Source organism: Siphateles boraxobius, unplaced genomic scaffold (genome assembly GCF_051911475.1).
Source record: "Siphateles boraxobius isolate OS27281-9 unplaced genomic scaffold, OSU_SipBor_1 118, whole genome shotgun sequence".
NCBI lineage: Eukaryota > Metazoa > Chordata > Actinopteri > Cypriniformes > Leuciscidae > Siphateles > Siphateles boraxobius.
Genome location: NW_027508720.1, coordinates 259412 through 273931, shown reverse-complemented (window position 1 = coordinate 273931; position 14520 = coordinate 259412). Strand labels below are relative to the sequence as shown.

Below are 14520 nucleotides of genomic sequence, written 5' to 3'. Positions count from 1 at the left end.
GATTTTTGGCATTTGGTGAGTGGCGTACAGGCTTAGAAACATGTTTAGATACTGTCAAATTTACAAGGCATATTTTTGTGCAAGATTTTATAGTGGACTTCCTTGGTCTTGTTGGGAATCAATTTTTGATGGGGCAACAACCATGCTTTCTCCAAATCTATTTTAGTACAATTTTTACAGTCTACAAACTACAGTCAGGGGGGTAAAATGAGTAAACCAAATAAACAAACATAAAAAGACAGATACAGAAACAATGACAAACTGAAAATGTAGAGATTAAAACGCATTTTACAGCTTTCTTATTTTTCAAACCCAATATTGTGTTTAGGTATTGTTGAATTTCTGCTCTTAAAATTAAAAACAAAGCCTTGTTTCCTCCAAATGTACATTTATGAATACTAAATTTAGCCAACAGAATAAGCAGATTAAGTAATTAATATTCCTTATGATAAGATTTGTCATAAGAGAAAAAAAACAAATAACACATTTTTAAAGCACATTTGAAAGCTGGGCATGATATGGCATGAGTCTTAATAAAGGAACAGACATCTGACCAAAAACAAACTGAATGAGGACAACTCCGAAATAAGTGATACAAATTAATGTTTCATCACACGATGTATCTGAGTACAATTTTCAGTTCGTTCAGAGACGTGTGACGTCACCGAAAGCTGCGCGTGCACGTGAGGTCTAAGAGTGCACGTCAGCTACTCCCATTGAAAACCATAGTTGGAAACCAATGAATGGATTTGCCAATAGATGGCAGTCATGGTGAAGAAGAACAAATTATATTTCAGACCAGCTGCAATCCTTTTAAACAACTGCACTTGTGCAGCTATTTTAAGTAATGCTGTATATAAGATTTAAACCAAATGAGATATTTTGAAACTAACTTCCCATCAGTGGTGTGTTACTGGTTTCCACTTACCTTCCTCGAGCCCGGGTAAAGCCCACCCACCTTCCCATCCACTCCCACTGGAGAGAGAAACACGACTCCTGTCCTCTCACACAAACCCCCAGCAGCACTGGCTCCAGCACACGGTCAGAGGGGCTCTTTGTCTCCATTTCCAGGAGGTTTCTGCTCAATTCAGCATGGAGCTCTTGACACATCCAGCCGAACCAGCAACAGCTCCAAACTGAAGCGAAACTCCCGAAAGACTCGCCGCGAGGAGTCACTGGATTTGAGCCTTTATACAACAACTCACAACCGCAGAGTTTCTACACACATACACTTTTGAGCCTTTAACTCACACCCGTCGCGTTTATCGACTTCTTCAACCATGGGTTTATGGACGAGAAGACGCGAGCGCAAACTCACACACGCCGAGGCTGTTTTCCTGGCGCTCACTCTGATCGGCGAAGGTAAGAAACAAAGTATCCATCTCTCCATCAGCGTTTCCCTGCTTTCTTATTTCTAACACTGGTCGACATGTTTGTAGAAACTTCTTTTCCGAATGTTTAAAGAGTTATTAGACGTAAATGCGGGTGGAACTATTAGCCAACGCGAAGTTGAGTTGCGTTCAGACTTGGATCTGGGTTTAACGTGAGTGTTTTGCACAGACTTTCCAGCAGTCATAGTGTTTGCGAATGCAAATGTTTCAAAGCTCTGAAAAATGTTGTCCACTTTACTAAGTAAGACCGATGCTTGTAGATGAATGAACAAATCCACCCTCCTTTCACAGAAGCTCAAGTACAGTAAGGGCTCAAGAGGCCTGTAAAATAACATTAGCATAATAGTCTGGAAAAAGAGACCAAGAAAGGAGAAGCGAGTCTTGTCTTATTTTCTCTACTAGATATGCATACTTGTAGTCGGCTAAGTGAACTTCATGAAGCACGCCTATCAACATGAGCTGAATATCAATTGCATCCATTTGGACTTCTTGAATTTTAATTAGACTTTGCTTCAGTTATGTTAAGTAAAAGTGTACTTGCGAAATGCACAGCAACACGGCATGAAGAATTAAATGACATTCCAGAGAAAAGCAAGCAAGAAAGGAGAAAAAATGAGTTGAAGTACAATGTCTGTATGTGTAGATGTTCAGTTTTACTGCATACGTCCAGGAGAGAACAATCCCATCTGTGTGGCCGTAATGAAATATGCATGGCTGGAGCGTGTAGTTTATCTTGAGGGAGTTTTGGCGAGGTGTAAGACGTTAGTCCTGAAGCTTTCTCTTCTGGGGACCATAAAAAGCGGTACATGCTGTCCTGTGGAGTGACCCAACGCTGAAACGGCTTTAGGTTTCTGTTTTTTATCTCTTGATTAATTGAACCCATGAGACGTGGCCACAGGAGTGTTCATGGAAAAACAAGAGGAAATGCTTGCATGTTCAAAGGATTTCTTCTGGGGATTCTATCAGAATCAATTCCAGCTCAAGTTCTGACTGGATAAACGAAAAGTTCTACTGAATTTGTTGCTCTTTTTCAATTGCACGGGTATTCAATTAAAGTTTCCAAGAGGTCCGGTCTCTGTCTTTCCTTCCCAGCCGAAGTACGGACAACACTTTCTGGAACTGTTATACATTTCAATCGGGGCAGCCCTGGTATTTGAATAAGAAAATATCTTAAATATTGAAAATAGTCATCAAAGATTATAATCTTGGGCCCTGAGAGCCAAAGAATGTCAATGTCAATGCCAATAGAGATGTCTAAGAATTTTTACCAAAATAAATATTGGATTTCTCCCAACTGGAAAACGTTAGATTAGGCTATTTATTAAGTTGTCTTGAGAAAGCCAACTTACTGAAATCCTATTTAAACTTATTATTATTATTCTTCCTCCTAGAGCTGTAACTCTACAAACTCCAAACTCGGGTCAGACCTTCAGACTGTTCTGTCTCGAGTTGCTATATCTTTTCAGACTGATTTGACTTTCAGATTTTGTTAAAATTAATATTAAAAATCATAAAAATCCCATTGACTTTCATTGCAACAGTTCAAATTGAGCCAAGGCTACGGTGGCCCAGCAGTGTACAACACAAAAACTCAAATCTAAACTCCCTGAAGCCCTAGACTCAAACAAACTACCATTCTATATGAACTAATGAACTTTATCTATCTATCTATCTATCTATCTATCTATCTATCTATCTATCTATCTATCTATCTATCTATCTATCTATCTATCTATCTATCTGTTACTGAATATATATATATATATATATATATATATATATATATATCTTTCTCTCTAACTAACCTATTTTTCTTTCTTTCTTTCTAATTAATCTATCGTTTTTCTTTCTAACCAATCTATATATCTTTCTTTCGTTCTAATCTTTCTTTCGTTCTAATCTTTCTTTCGTTCTAATCTTTCTTTCTTTCGTTCTAATCTTTCTTTCGTTCTAATCTTTCTTTCGTTCTAATCTTTCTTTCGTTCTAATCTTTCGTTCTAATATTTCTTTCTTTCTTTTGTTCTTTCTAATCTATCTTTCTTTCTTTCTAACTTATCTATCTTTTTTCTTTCTTTCTTTCTTTCTAACTAATCTCTTTCTTTCTTTCTTTCTAACTAATCTCTTTCTTTCTTTCCTTCTAACTAATCTATCTTTCTTTCTTTCTTTCTAATATATCTTTCTTTCTAATCTATCTTTCTTTCTTTCTAACTTATCTATCTTTTTTCTTTCTTTCTTTCCTTCTAACTAATCTATCTTTCTTTCTTTCCTTCTAACTAATCTATATTTCTTTCTAACTAATCTATCTTTCTTTCTTACTAATCTATCTTTCTTTCTTTCTAACTTATCTTTCTTTCTTTCTAACTAATCTATCTATCTTTTTTTTATAACTTATCTATCTTTCTTTCTTTCTAACTTATCTATCTTTCTTTCTAACTTATCTATCTATCTTTTTTTATAACTTATCTATCTTTCTTTCTTTCTAACTTATCTATCTTTCTTTCTTTCTAACTTTATCTATCTATCTATTTATCTTTCTTTCTTTCTTTCTAACTTATCTATCTTTCTTTCTTTCTAACTTTATCTATTTATCTATCTTTCTTTCTTTCTAACTAATCTATCTATCTTTCTTTCTTTCTAACTAATCTTTCTTTCTTTCTTTTTAACTAATCTTTCCTCTCTTTCTAACCAATTGTTAACTTTCTTTCTAACTAATCCATCTATCAAACTTCAAACTACTTTAAACTTCTTCAAACTCTCTGGTCCGGCTTTCTCAAGCCAACTTAAAGTTTGTCTCATCAAAAATTTTTTCTAGTTTTTATTTATTTTTTACATTTAGACACTAAGTTTATGGCACATAGAAGGCCTTGTGACTGTGAAAACATACATACACTTAAGAAAAGTGTGAACCATTTTTATATTTCGCACAAATAAACCACTAAAAACAAACAACGTACTTAATCTGATAAGCAAAACTCTCATCATGAGGATGACACAAAGTTAACTAGTCATTTCAAAGTTTTTTGTGTTCTCTTAACATCTCTAAACAATTTTCCAAAATTATAATTTTTTTTTATTATGAAATGCTGAATATACTGTTTAAAAATGTGGAAAAACATCTAAATGTGCCACGTTATCTTGTCTCAAACCTAGTTTAGTTAAACGGTCGCAGTCATCTGTATGATGGATAGAGATAAATGTATTTGCTGCATTCTTGTTTTCTGCAGTGTTTTAGCAAAAGTATCTATTCTGCTGCTCACCGTGTTTGTGCTGGTGTTAAAATAACCGCGTCGCCTGTACGTCTTTAGCAACGCTCACCGTGGAAAGGGCTTGAATGAAGCGCATGTGGCTCTAGATAAAAATATTTGAGGATATCGCTCCGAAAGATCAACCCTGAGCACTTTAAACTGTAGAAACGGTAAAATGCCGCAATTATGTCCAGTGGTCCGGATGAAACCAAGCCGGGGTTTGAATAACGCTGGCATATTTAACAATGCCGTGCTACTGGACAGAACTGGCGTTTTAAATCTGTAAGGAGTCCTTTTGGTGTCTTACATTGACATTTGTCTTATTGGGAATGTCCTGGAACTGAGCTTTCCACAAGGTCCACTTTCTGTGTTGTGTTGGACTTGGACTCCAATGGAAATTCCCATTAGGATTCTTCAATTATAACCGAAATCCCGTTAGTAATCTGCTTCATTGTTGGACTGTGATCGAGATGGGCCGTGCTCATTGTTGGAGCGAGGAACTGCCCCGGGACCCATTGAAGAAACGCCAACATTTGCATGAAGACTTGAAAGATAAAAGGCTGGAGGGTCGAAACATTTCACAGGTACTTGAGGGCTCTGCTTGATCTCGGGGACGAAGGGGACCCATCTCCTGTCTTTCTCATGCTAATGGAGGACAGTCTGGGAAAGAAATCTCCCCACGATGCAGCGTTGAGGTGTGACTCTCTGCTCATCATTCCTTTATCTCTCCGTTACTGTGTTTCACTGAACGCTATCTTATTAGATGTTTTTCCGTGAAATATTCAAAATTCTCGTTTGTTTTGTGGTCTTGAACATATTACCATAATCATTTACTTCATGGTCTTTTTAAACGTCACTCCAACGGGAGAAAAGGGAAAACAATGTCTCATAAATTATGAATGAGAGGACTTAGTTCCTTAAAACTGTTTTTGTAATTTTGCCAGAGTAGTTCATAGAAAGAGTTTTAGTCAGAGTCAACTCCGGAGAGATGACCAAATTTGACTCGGATCCTCGTGAAGTGATGTTTATTCGAAATGTTCTTAAGACTCATGTTTTTGTGTAAAATCTGTAGTTCGGCTCTGCCTCAAAGACCTTTTTATTACATTTATATTTAAGTCATTTCATAATCACTCGTACCCAGAAAAGTGCTTAGCTTCCATTTGTTGCAAAATGTATTATTTTAAAAGCAAACTACTAAGTAAGTCCTGAAATAATCCATGAAGCCAATAATGAACATGTCCTGGTCATATTTCAACCCAAAATCAAAAGAAAAAAGAATGAAATTACATGTTGCTGTTTTTCTATAAGCGTTTTTTGAGGACAGTAAAAAAATATTTTGCTTTGCAATTTAAGAATATTTTCATGACAAGGTTTCCTTAAATTTTCATTATCGTAATGCAAAAAAATACTGTAATCTCAGTAAAATCATCCTGTTCGGACTTCGGACACAATATTTATCAGGATAAATTAGCCTAAATGCAGTGCTAATATTAAAAGCAGTAATACTTTTAAACAAAGGATTCGCTTAACAAATTGATTTTACAGTATAAATACTGTTAAGTTTTACCAATACAGTGATGAAAATGAGATGTTTTTGCATTAAACCGAATTAAGGGGAAATGTATTGTCATGATTCAATATCACAATGCATAAGAACTTAATGGTCCTGAAAGACCATTATTGTCTGGAAGTGAAATATAATATGGACATTGTTTTCATGGGACCCAACCACCCCCCAAAAACTAATGATTCTTGTTCTGCATACTTCAAGCACACGTCAGGTCAAGATGTGGCGTCGCCAGCTGTTGTCTCTGACCCAGTTTCTGTGGTGTTGTTTATTTTTTAAAAACGATTTTGTTTGATGAAGTAAAAGACACGAGCAGGACTCCACAGGAGACGTGTTGATGGACACAACAGCTGCTTTACCCCTACACACACTCGGCCTCAGACACACAGGGCACGTTCTGAAAAATCCCACTTTTGTTGAGATCACACAGGGTTTTTAGGAATTTCACACTCATTTAGGAGTTGAAGCCTTTTGTGATGTGACTCATTGTCTTTTGTTTGCAAGTTACTGTGAGATGGTAAAAAAACAAGAGGTATATTTTGCACAAAGAAATTGAAGTCTTGGACCATTTAATATTTGCACCCTTTCTTTTTAAAATAATAGTAAAGCCATCAACACTCTGAAATAAGTGAGTTTCTGGCGAAGTGCTCCTTCCATCACCTTGGATAAACTCCGCAGAGGACGGCCATGTCAAAGCATGTCTGAACGGGCTTGAGTCTGATTAAACTTCTGGGGCGGCTGACAGCGTGCCTGTTTGATCTCTTTCTTAATTAACTTCTGTAACGACAGCCTGGAAGATGCCTTAAGATCACTCTCAATGGCAGTGATGAAATGCAGAGGTCTTGAGACGCGTTTATCTTGGAGCCGCTTTCAGAAATGTGAGCCCGGCTGGCTTTTATGATAATGCTGTGACCGTAGCTCATTTTAAAGTGCAAACTGCATCCAGTGCTTAATAACAGGGAGGTTTAGAGCCCAACCAATATAAAGCAGCTTCAGTTTGCAAATGCAAAATCAATGCACTTACAATGGAAGGATTAAATAATAAAGTTCATAATTTTGTTAAAGCAGTCTTAGTGTTTTGTTTGAGTTGTACATTTTTAAAATGTGAATCATGTTTGAGGTATGACTGCTTTTTATGACTCAAATAAGTTTGTACATTTTCTCTAAATAAAGGACCCTTTTTGGTATCCTTACCATATTATGTGAATTTTATTTTACTATGTTTACTGGTTTGACATGGCGGGAGTTTAAAAATAGGACTTAACCTTTCAAGGTCACTTGGTGATTTTATCACACCGTTGTTAACATGAAATTTTCAGGTCTTATGGCTGTAATTGGTTATCATCACGTACATTTTCCATAATCACTGCGTCAGATCACCTCAGTCCAGTATCACTCAAACATATTTTATTAAATTGTGCTGTAAGTTTTTGTAGGAAGTTATATGCAGACAATGTTGGGGAAGTTACTCTAAAAAAAAAAAATAATTACCAGTTATTAATTATTCAATGGTGTAATAAGATTACTGTACTAATTACTCTATCTAAAAAATATTGCATCACATATTACTTTCTAAATCCAATATCAGCCTCGAGCAGTTGAACAATACAGGGATAGACATGAAACTGCTCTGTTAATTATTTCAAATAAATAAATAATATAAAATTGCATTAATTATTCTTGACCAAAGTATTTAAAGGCAGAAGGTTACGTAATTATATAAATGGATTACAACAACACTGGTTATAGCATTTTTTAAGAAATTTTGATAACACTTTTCAACCAGGTCTCATTTTTAACTGACATGCTAATGCAAACAGATAATACAACTTTTGATCTTAATGTGTTCTTGCAAAATGCTGAGATTAACGTTAACTAAGATTAATATATTCTGTAGAAGTACTGTTCATGTAATGTGGCGTACTAATGTAATATTAACAAATAAAGTTTTACTGAAATTTGAAAACACTCAACCCTGAATCCATTTTAGCAAACGTGGAAAAAACCCCACAGGTTTTTAAATTGCACTTTTATTGTATTTGAACTTGTTCTCACCATGAAAATATCCAAGGAAGCTGGCATGGTGTTGTTAACCCCAACCAACCAATGTGTAATGGGTTAAAATTGTGTATATTAATGTTTTGCAACATAGATGGACATCTTTTGTGTGTTGACTCCTTTATATTCTACTTAAAAGCCTCAAAGGGATAGTTGAAAAAAGAAAATTTGTTATTAACTCAGTAATTTTGTTCAAAACATATTCAGTGGAAGACGAGAACATAGACATGTTTAAAATCTGAATAAATCCGTCTGGAATAGTGCAAATGTGAATGAATTGACTGTTAATGTAGTTTTTCCAGCCCAAACCCAGTGAAGCAGCAGAAACAGCTGTCGTCTCTACTGTAAACCATTCAGATCATGGGTTTTGCCAAGTCTTAGCCACGATTCGCCAATGCTCTGCTAAAGACTTGCACAAGCTGCTCTTCAAAACCACAATTCCATCATCAGAGAAATTTGTTTGACCAAATGCAATGATCTGCTCCTGATGTATACGGCATATGTGAAAGTTTCCCTAAACTAAATGTAATCCCTCAAACTGAAACAACTAAAGCTTTTTTTCCCTGATCCACAAACTATTTGTTGCTAGCGTTCCATGAGTTTGGGTTGGTTTTTGGCTGAAAACTGTCATGTTTCATCACAAAATCAAAAGATAAACAGTTATATTTTGCATAAAGACATTTCTGCCTGTGTTTGGAGCCATAAAGTTAATAATTTTCATGACAAACAAGTTTTCATTACATAATGCAAAAAATGTTATTCTCAGTATAATATCACATGGCAAGCCATGTTGGAAGGGCATTTCTTCATGAAATTAGATTGTACGTTTGTGATATGTTCTGATAAAGCAGGATTTCTGAGGGCTTTGAGGCCTGAGTGACGTCGAGTGGTAAGTTCTGGCCAGCTCTTCACAGAGCCAGTGGTTCTTGTTAGTTTTGATAGGAGAATGGGAGCGATTACAAGAAGTGCATGTGCTTTACGTTACGTTCGCTGGCCCTTCCCCCCGCTTCGTACTTAGCATTCCCCTCCTTCACCACAATGCCGCCCAGATGAAATTTAATGAAAAAAACCTGTGCGTATTTCTAGAAGGCACTGTGTACTGGTTTCTACCCTCGGATACACAAGAGTAAGTCTTTGAATCATTAATAAGTGGGACTTCAGCCTCAGAAGTTTGTGTTAAGTTTGACATTCTGAAGGGAAAATGTTTTGTTTAATCCAAACAATAGCTCTGGATTTTTTTAGTTTATTCATTGTTTGCACATACGCTGTTTATTGTGCCTCTTGTGTTAAGCTGGATCTGTTTGTGTTAGGGCTCCATGGTGTCTCCTGAAACACTCATCAGATGCTCCCGCTGTTTAAAGTTGCAGAGGAAGTGTGTGAAGCTCTTTTAATGCTCCTTTAATGTGGGCTGATTGCATCAGATTGCAGGTCTCGTACTGTAAACACGCGGAGGGTTACAGGAGGCTGTCGGACTCCCTGTAGAGTCAGCGGTGTGAACCGACCCCCAGGACTGGACCACGTGCCCAGAACCAGGTCTTAGTCATCGTGAGCATGAAACGGCTGTTTCCCATATGTTCTTCATTCTCGTCTCATTTATTCATGAGGACATGCAGAAAAGTTTCCCTGATGTCCATTTATAATGTGCAGCAAAAATAGAAGTTCATTTTTCGTGTTCCAGTCTTTCTAACACTAAGGCCATGTAAGCATTTTTAGCCAACTGAAAACACCATTCGCTCTTCTAAAGCGCAAGAGATTTCTTGAGAGTTGCTATACTATGAAATATTACTACTATTATTATATGTAAGTGTTATTAGTATCTGATTTTGCAAATAGTTTCTGAACATAAAAATGTTGACAATGTAAAGTACTTGCTCTGGCCCTTGTTTTTTGTTCCGCTGTTGTTGCCGTTGTACAAGCCGGATGTGATGATTGGTCGGTGTGGTATTAGTCCCTCCCCTTCTCCACTGTGATTGGACCGCTGGGTAAAAAGTGATAGTGATGAGCACTGCTAGTTTTCGTACACGCAGTGCTCCCGTTGAAAACAACTAAAAGAAATATGCTGGGCTTAGGGAAAAAAGGCTTTGGTGGACACATGGCATGACAATTTAACAGGCAGTTTTTCTTTCCGCACCTTTAAGAGTTATGTAAATGTAAATGGATTCTGTTATGATTGGCTAAGCTCTTCACTGACAGGTTATCTGTTGCTCTAATAGCCTAGCTAGCAGTACACCATTGTTTTATCTTTATCTATTCATTAATGGCAAAAATATATTTAAAATGCACTTCATTTGCATAATTACTTTAATACACCTCTTCTTTATTGTTTTGGTGGGCATAAAGTGAAAAAAAGGGTGACTGTAACTGTCCTGATATCATAATAAAGAAAACGAGTTAAGTAGTTTAGAGTAATCTATTATTAGTATTATAGAAAAAAAAAACGAATTCACTGCTTAATACTTGAAAGAAAAAAACAAGAACATTTACCAAATTAAAGTCACATACAGGATGAAAAAATACAAAACATCAAATATATCATGCAGAACTTATGACTGTGTCAAGGTCACTAAGTATGAAATATCCCCTGATTTGTCCTTTTTATGTCAAAGTTAGGTTCAAGTTGTAAAATGTCATGTGACACAACTCTCCAAAAACTCTATTTATGAATTAATAATTTATTACATTTCTAAAAATATGTATATATAATTTTTTCCTTAAAGGGGAAAATAATTAAAAGGGGTAAACATATTTAAGGAAGAGTAGGGCTGCACGATTAATCGTATTTTAATCGGGATAACGATATCTTCCTCTCTTGATTAATTTTAAATAATCTTCCCCATATTTGCCTACTCAAAGAACGTGTGAAATGGTCGTTAGGCCTATTACATTACCACTTTTGATAATTATGCAATTTATATTTAAGTCTCTTCTTTTTCTCTGTAACTCCTCAAATGAGAATAATCGTGATTAATTATTAATTTTGAGCAAAATAATCGGGATTATCAGTTTAACCATTATCGTGCAGCTGTACTGTAGAGCTTCAGTAAAAGTGCACATCGAGGGCAAGTATCGGCCACAAACTGAAATCACAAGCCTTCAGAAACCTAAAATGACAAATGGGACAGCCTAGGTCTTGTGAACTTAATGGAGACATGCATACGGCTGCCATTGTAAGTCCACAGGACCGCAAGTGCACATGAAGTGTGCCATTTAGGACTGTGCCATTTAGGACAGGGCCTTTAAATTGGGTCAGCAGATGCTATTTACCATCGAGAGGTAAAGTCAATCCCACAAACCCAGTCAGAATATGGGCTGAGTTGTCTACATCATGTCTATAAACTCACTGTTTGTTATTTTCAGGGCACTGCTGGTTTCGTTCCCAGTGATACCCCCTCCTCCCATCATCGCTCGTATAAACACTGAGAAGCCCATGCTTCGCCCTGCTAATGATGTAAGGTGTTGGGTTTCCACAATTGTGGAGGCTCCGCGTGACCTGTCAGACCTCCTCATGAATTGCAGTGAACAGTGATGGACCTCAATGCAAACGTGTCACGGGGTTCGCTCTCAAAACGCTCTCACTGTCCTCATATCACAATGGAAAAAAACTCATCTGAGGAATTCAATTCTTGAACATCCTCGACCTTAGTAAATATGCAAAGTTTGGTGCAATCTGTCATTTCTTTAAGTATTTTAACAGAACTCCTTCACTTCTTATGAATATTCGGATTTCTTCTGACCACATGAATGGATAGTTATGAATGGCCTTGAGAGTGTGTTGGTACTATTTTACATTTTGACAAATTGGTTGTAAATTGATTGCAAGTGTTTTTGTACGATCTGCTTATCAATTGAAATATTTGAGAAAGCAAGGTTGCTTCAGGTTTTGAAGTGTCATGTAGTGCAATTCACCCAAATCCTTAATGTTCATTATATCTTTAAAAAAAAACTTTAATTTTTTACACCATGATAATTTTGCTTTGAAAATGAACATCTTAAATGGTTTCAAACCTCTATAAAACCAACACAAAAACAAAGATGATATTTATAAAAACGTTCACACCTTGTTTTTCACTCCTGGCTCGCTTGGAGAGTTTGTTTTGGAGCCTGGTGCGTTTTCGCTCTTAGTTCGGTTCGTTTATGCACATGAACATGGAAATCACCCTCTGAACCGCACCAAAGCAATCGCTTCAAGACCGGCTGGCCAAGGTGGGCGAACCAATAAGAGGACAATTATACTAGCATGTGACTTGCATAAACACATTTTGGTACAAATTGAAATGTTGCCTTGTGAAAGCGAACCGAACCATGAAAAATTGCAACATTGAAACACATCATTAAGTCCTTGTTATTAAGTCCGAACAAAGCAAACGATCAACAGGTCTGAAAACGCCCTTAAACTTGATTTGTCAAATTTAGTTTTATTTTGAATCTCATTTTTGCCTTTGAGGCTTTGACAAATTAAACAAAATGTTGCCTCACTGTGACAATTTTTTGTAAATGTATTTGTATTTGTACATGAAATCCAGTTGAAAACTCTTATCTCTTAATATAGTCTGTCAAGCAATTACTGTAAACAATTGTGTATATAAACAGATTCCTGTTGTGACACTCCCTGAATACCAAATCAGCACGCTGGGAATGTTCTGTAATGTAATTCCTCTTTGGCGCCTGGCACCTCCACCAGCCAACCGGCTCTAATCAGACTGGATTTACAGTGGTCCCTTCTGGCTGTTTCATTAACCCCACCCAATCCTTCAGCCACCTTTGCTCCTGCATGCAGACGCCTCCATTCTCTTATTATGATCCAGAAGTGGCACCTGTTCAGCCATGTCCGAGCACAATATGACGACTGATACGGAGAACAGCTGCGAAAACAACTTCCTTCCTGCGTGAAATGAGTCTCCCACCTATTCAATAGATGATGGAGCACCTTGCAAATCTCCCTGCTTTGGGGTCAAAGGCCTGGAGGACATTTTAGGGATAACAGGCTTTAATATCTAGTTTCCTTCACGGAAAAGAAACGGCTAAACGACAAATACCTATTATGTCTGAAGCTAGATCTTGTTTGGGTATTTTCGAAGAGTAAAACATTCCTGTTCTCCAAGTAGAAACACCTGTTCTGTGACTGCTGATAGTGAAATATGTGATGAATGTATAATTCCATTTTTAATAGGCCATTATTGAGCTATAGCTGTCAGCCAATAACAGTTTAACAATGACCATGGTTAAACCAGGTAGACATTTTAACCATGCTGATTAAGTGGTAAATCCTTCTTGCAGTTTCAAAATCTTCAGACCATTTAACTGGGTAGTTATAAATTGACGAGAGTGTGTTGATACTACTTTTACATTGTACGAATTCGCAACCAATTCACCAAAATCTCATTCCTTCGTTTTTCTATGATCTGCTTAAAGTCCACCGAGGGTAGACCTTCATTATTGGTAGTTTTTCCCTCCTATAAATTGTATTATTTACCTACAAACCAATACAAAATTGCTACAAACTCCTAAAATAGCTTTAAAATAGTTTTCTCAGTGTTACAGCAGTGTTATATGTTGGTCAATGGCCATCTTGATTTCTGTTGGCATCGGCCATTGGCAAACTTGCATCGGTCAACTGGATGGGTGAAAGATTTCACAACTGGTTCAAGTTGGTCACGCAGATTTACTGCATTGTTTCCATTGATGTTGCTTTGTGCTTTCCATTTTTGCCCACAAAAAAAATCTCATTGGTTCAAAACCCTATTCCACACAACTGCATATAAAAAGTAAAATATTTTGATTAACTGTGTTGCACCTCGCAACATTTTTGCTTAAGTGTCAGGGAAAAAAAGGCGTTTGGTAAATCATCAAGTGTCAAATATTAAAATATGATCTCATAAAGTTTAGGTATCCAGTTCTTACCCCTACAGTTTTCTGTGGGCCGTCACATTTCCAAGTGGGCCGTTCTCATGGTTTCAGACCAGATTAACAACCCAATTAAAAGGCTTGTGTTTAAAGAGGACAGGTGGAGTTCATCAGCACATCTGTGTGTGGCACACTGTGTGGGGTGTGTGTGAGATTACAGTGCCGTCTTGAGTCCACCACCCCAAGGGTCTTTGTTTTCTTTGCCAAGTAAATCACATTGACTTATAAATCAACGGCTCTTTCTAACTCATCCTCCCAACTGCATACCCACTGTGCTTCCTGTTGCACCTTTTTAATACACACAGTTGAAATTGGTGTGTAAAACTGCGTCGGCTCTCCGAAATACTCGACTGTG

At 36.8% G+C, this 14520-nt stretch overlaps 1 protein-coding gene across 1 annotated transcript in view; it reads left to right on the top strand.

Moving 5' to 3' along the window:
• The first annotated feature begins 974 nt into the window (after positions 1–974).
• ptk7a (protein tyrosine kinase 7a) overlaps positions 975–14520 on the top strand; it is a 40786-nt gene continuing 27240 nt past the window's right edge. Inside the window, exon 1 of the mRNA XM_077202089.1 lies at positions 975–1362. Within this exon, the coding sequence (XP_077058204.1) occupies positions 1281–1362 (82 nt within the window). The 5' untranslated portion in view covers positions 975–1280. The remainder of the gene's footprint in view (positions 1363–14520) is intronic.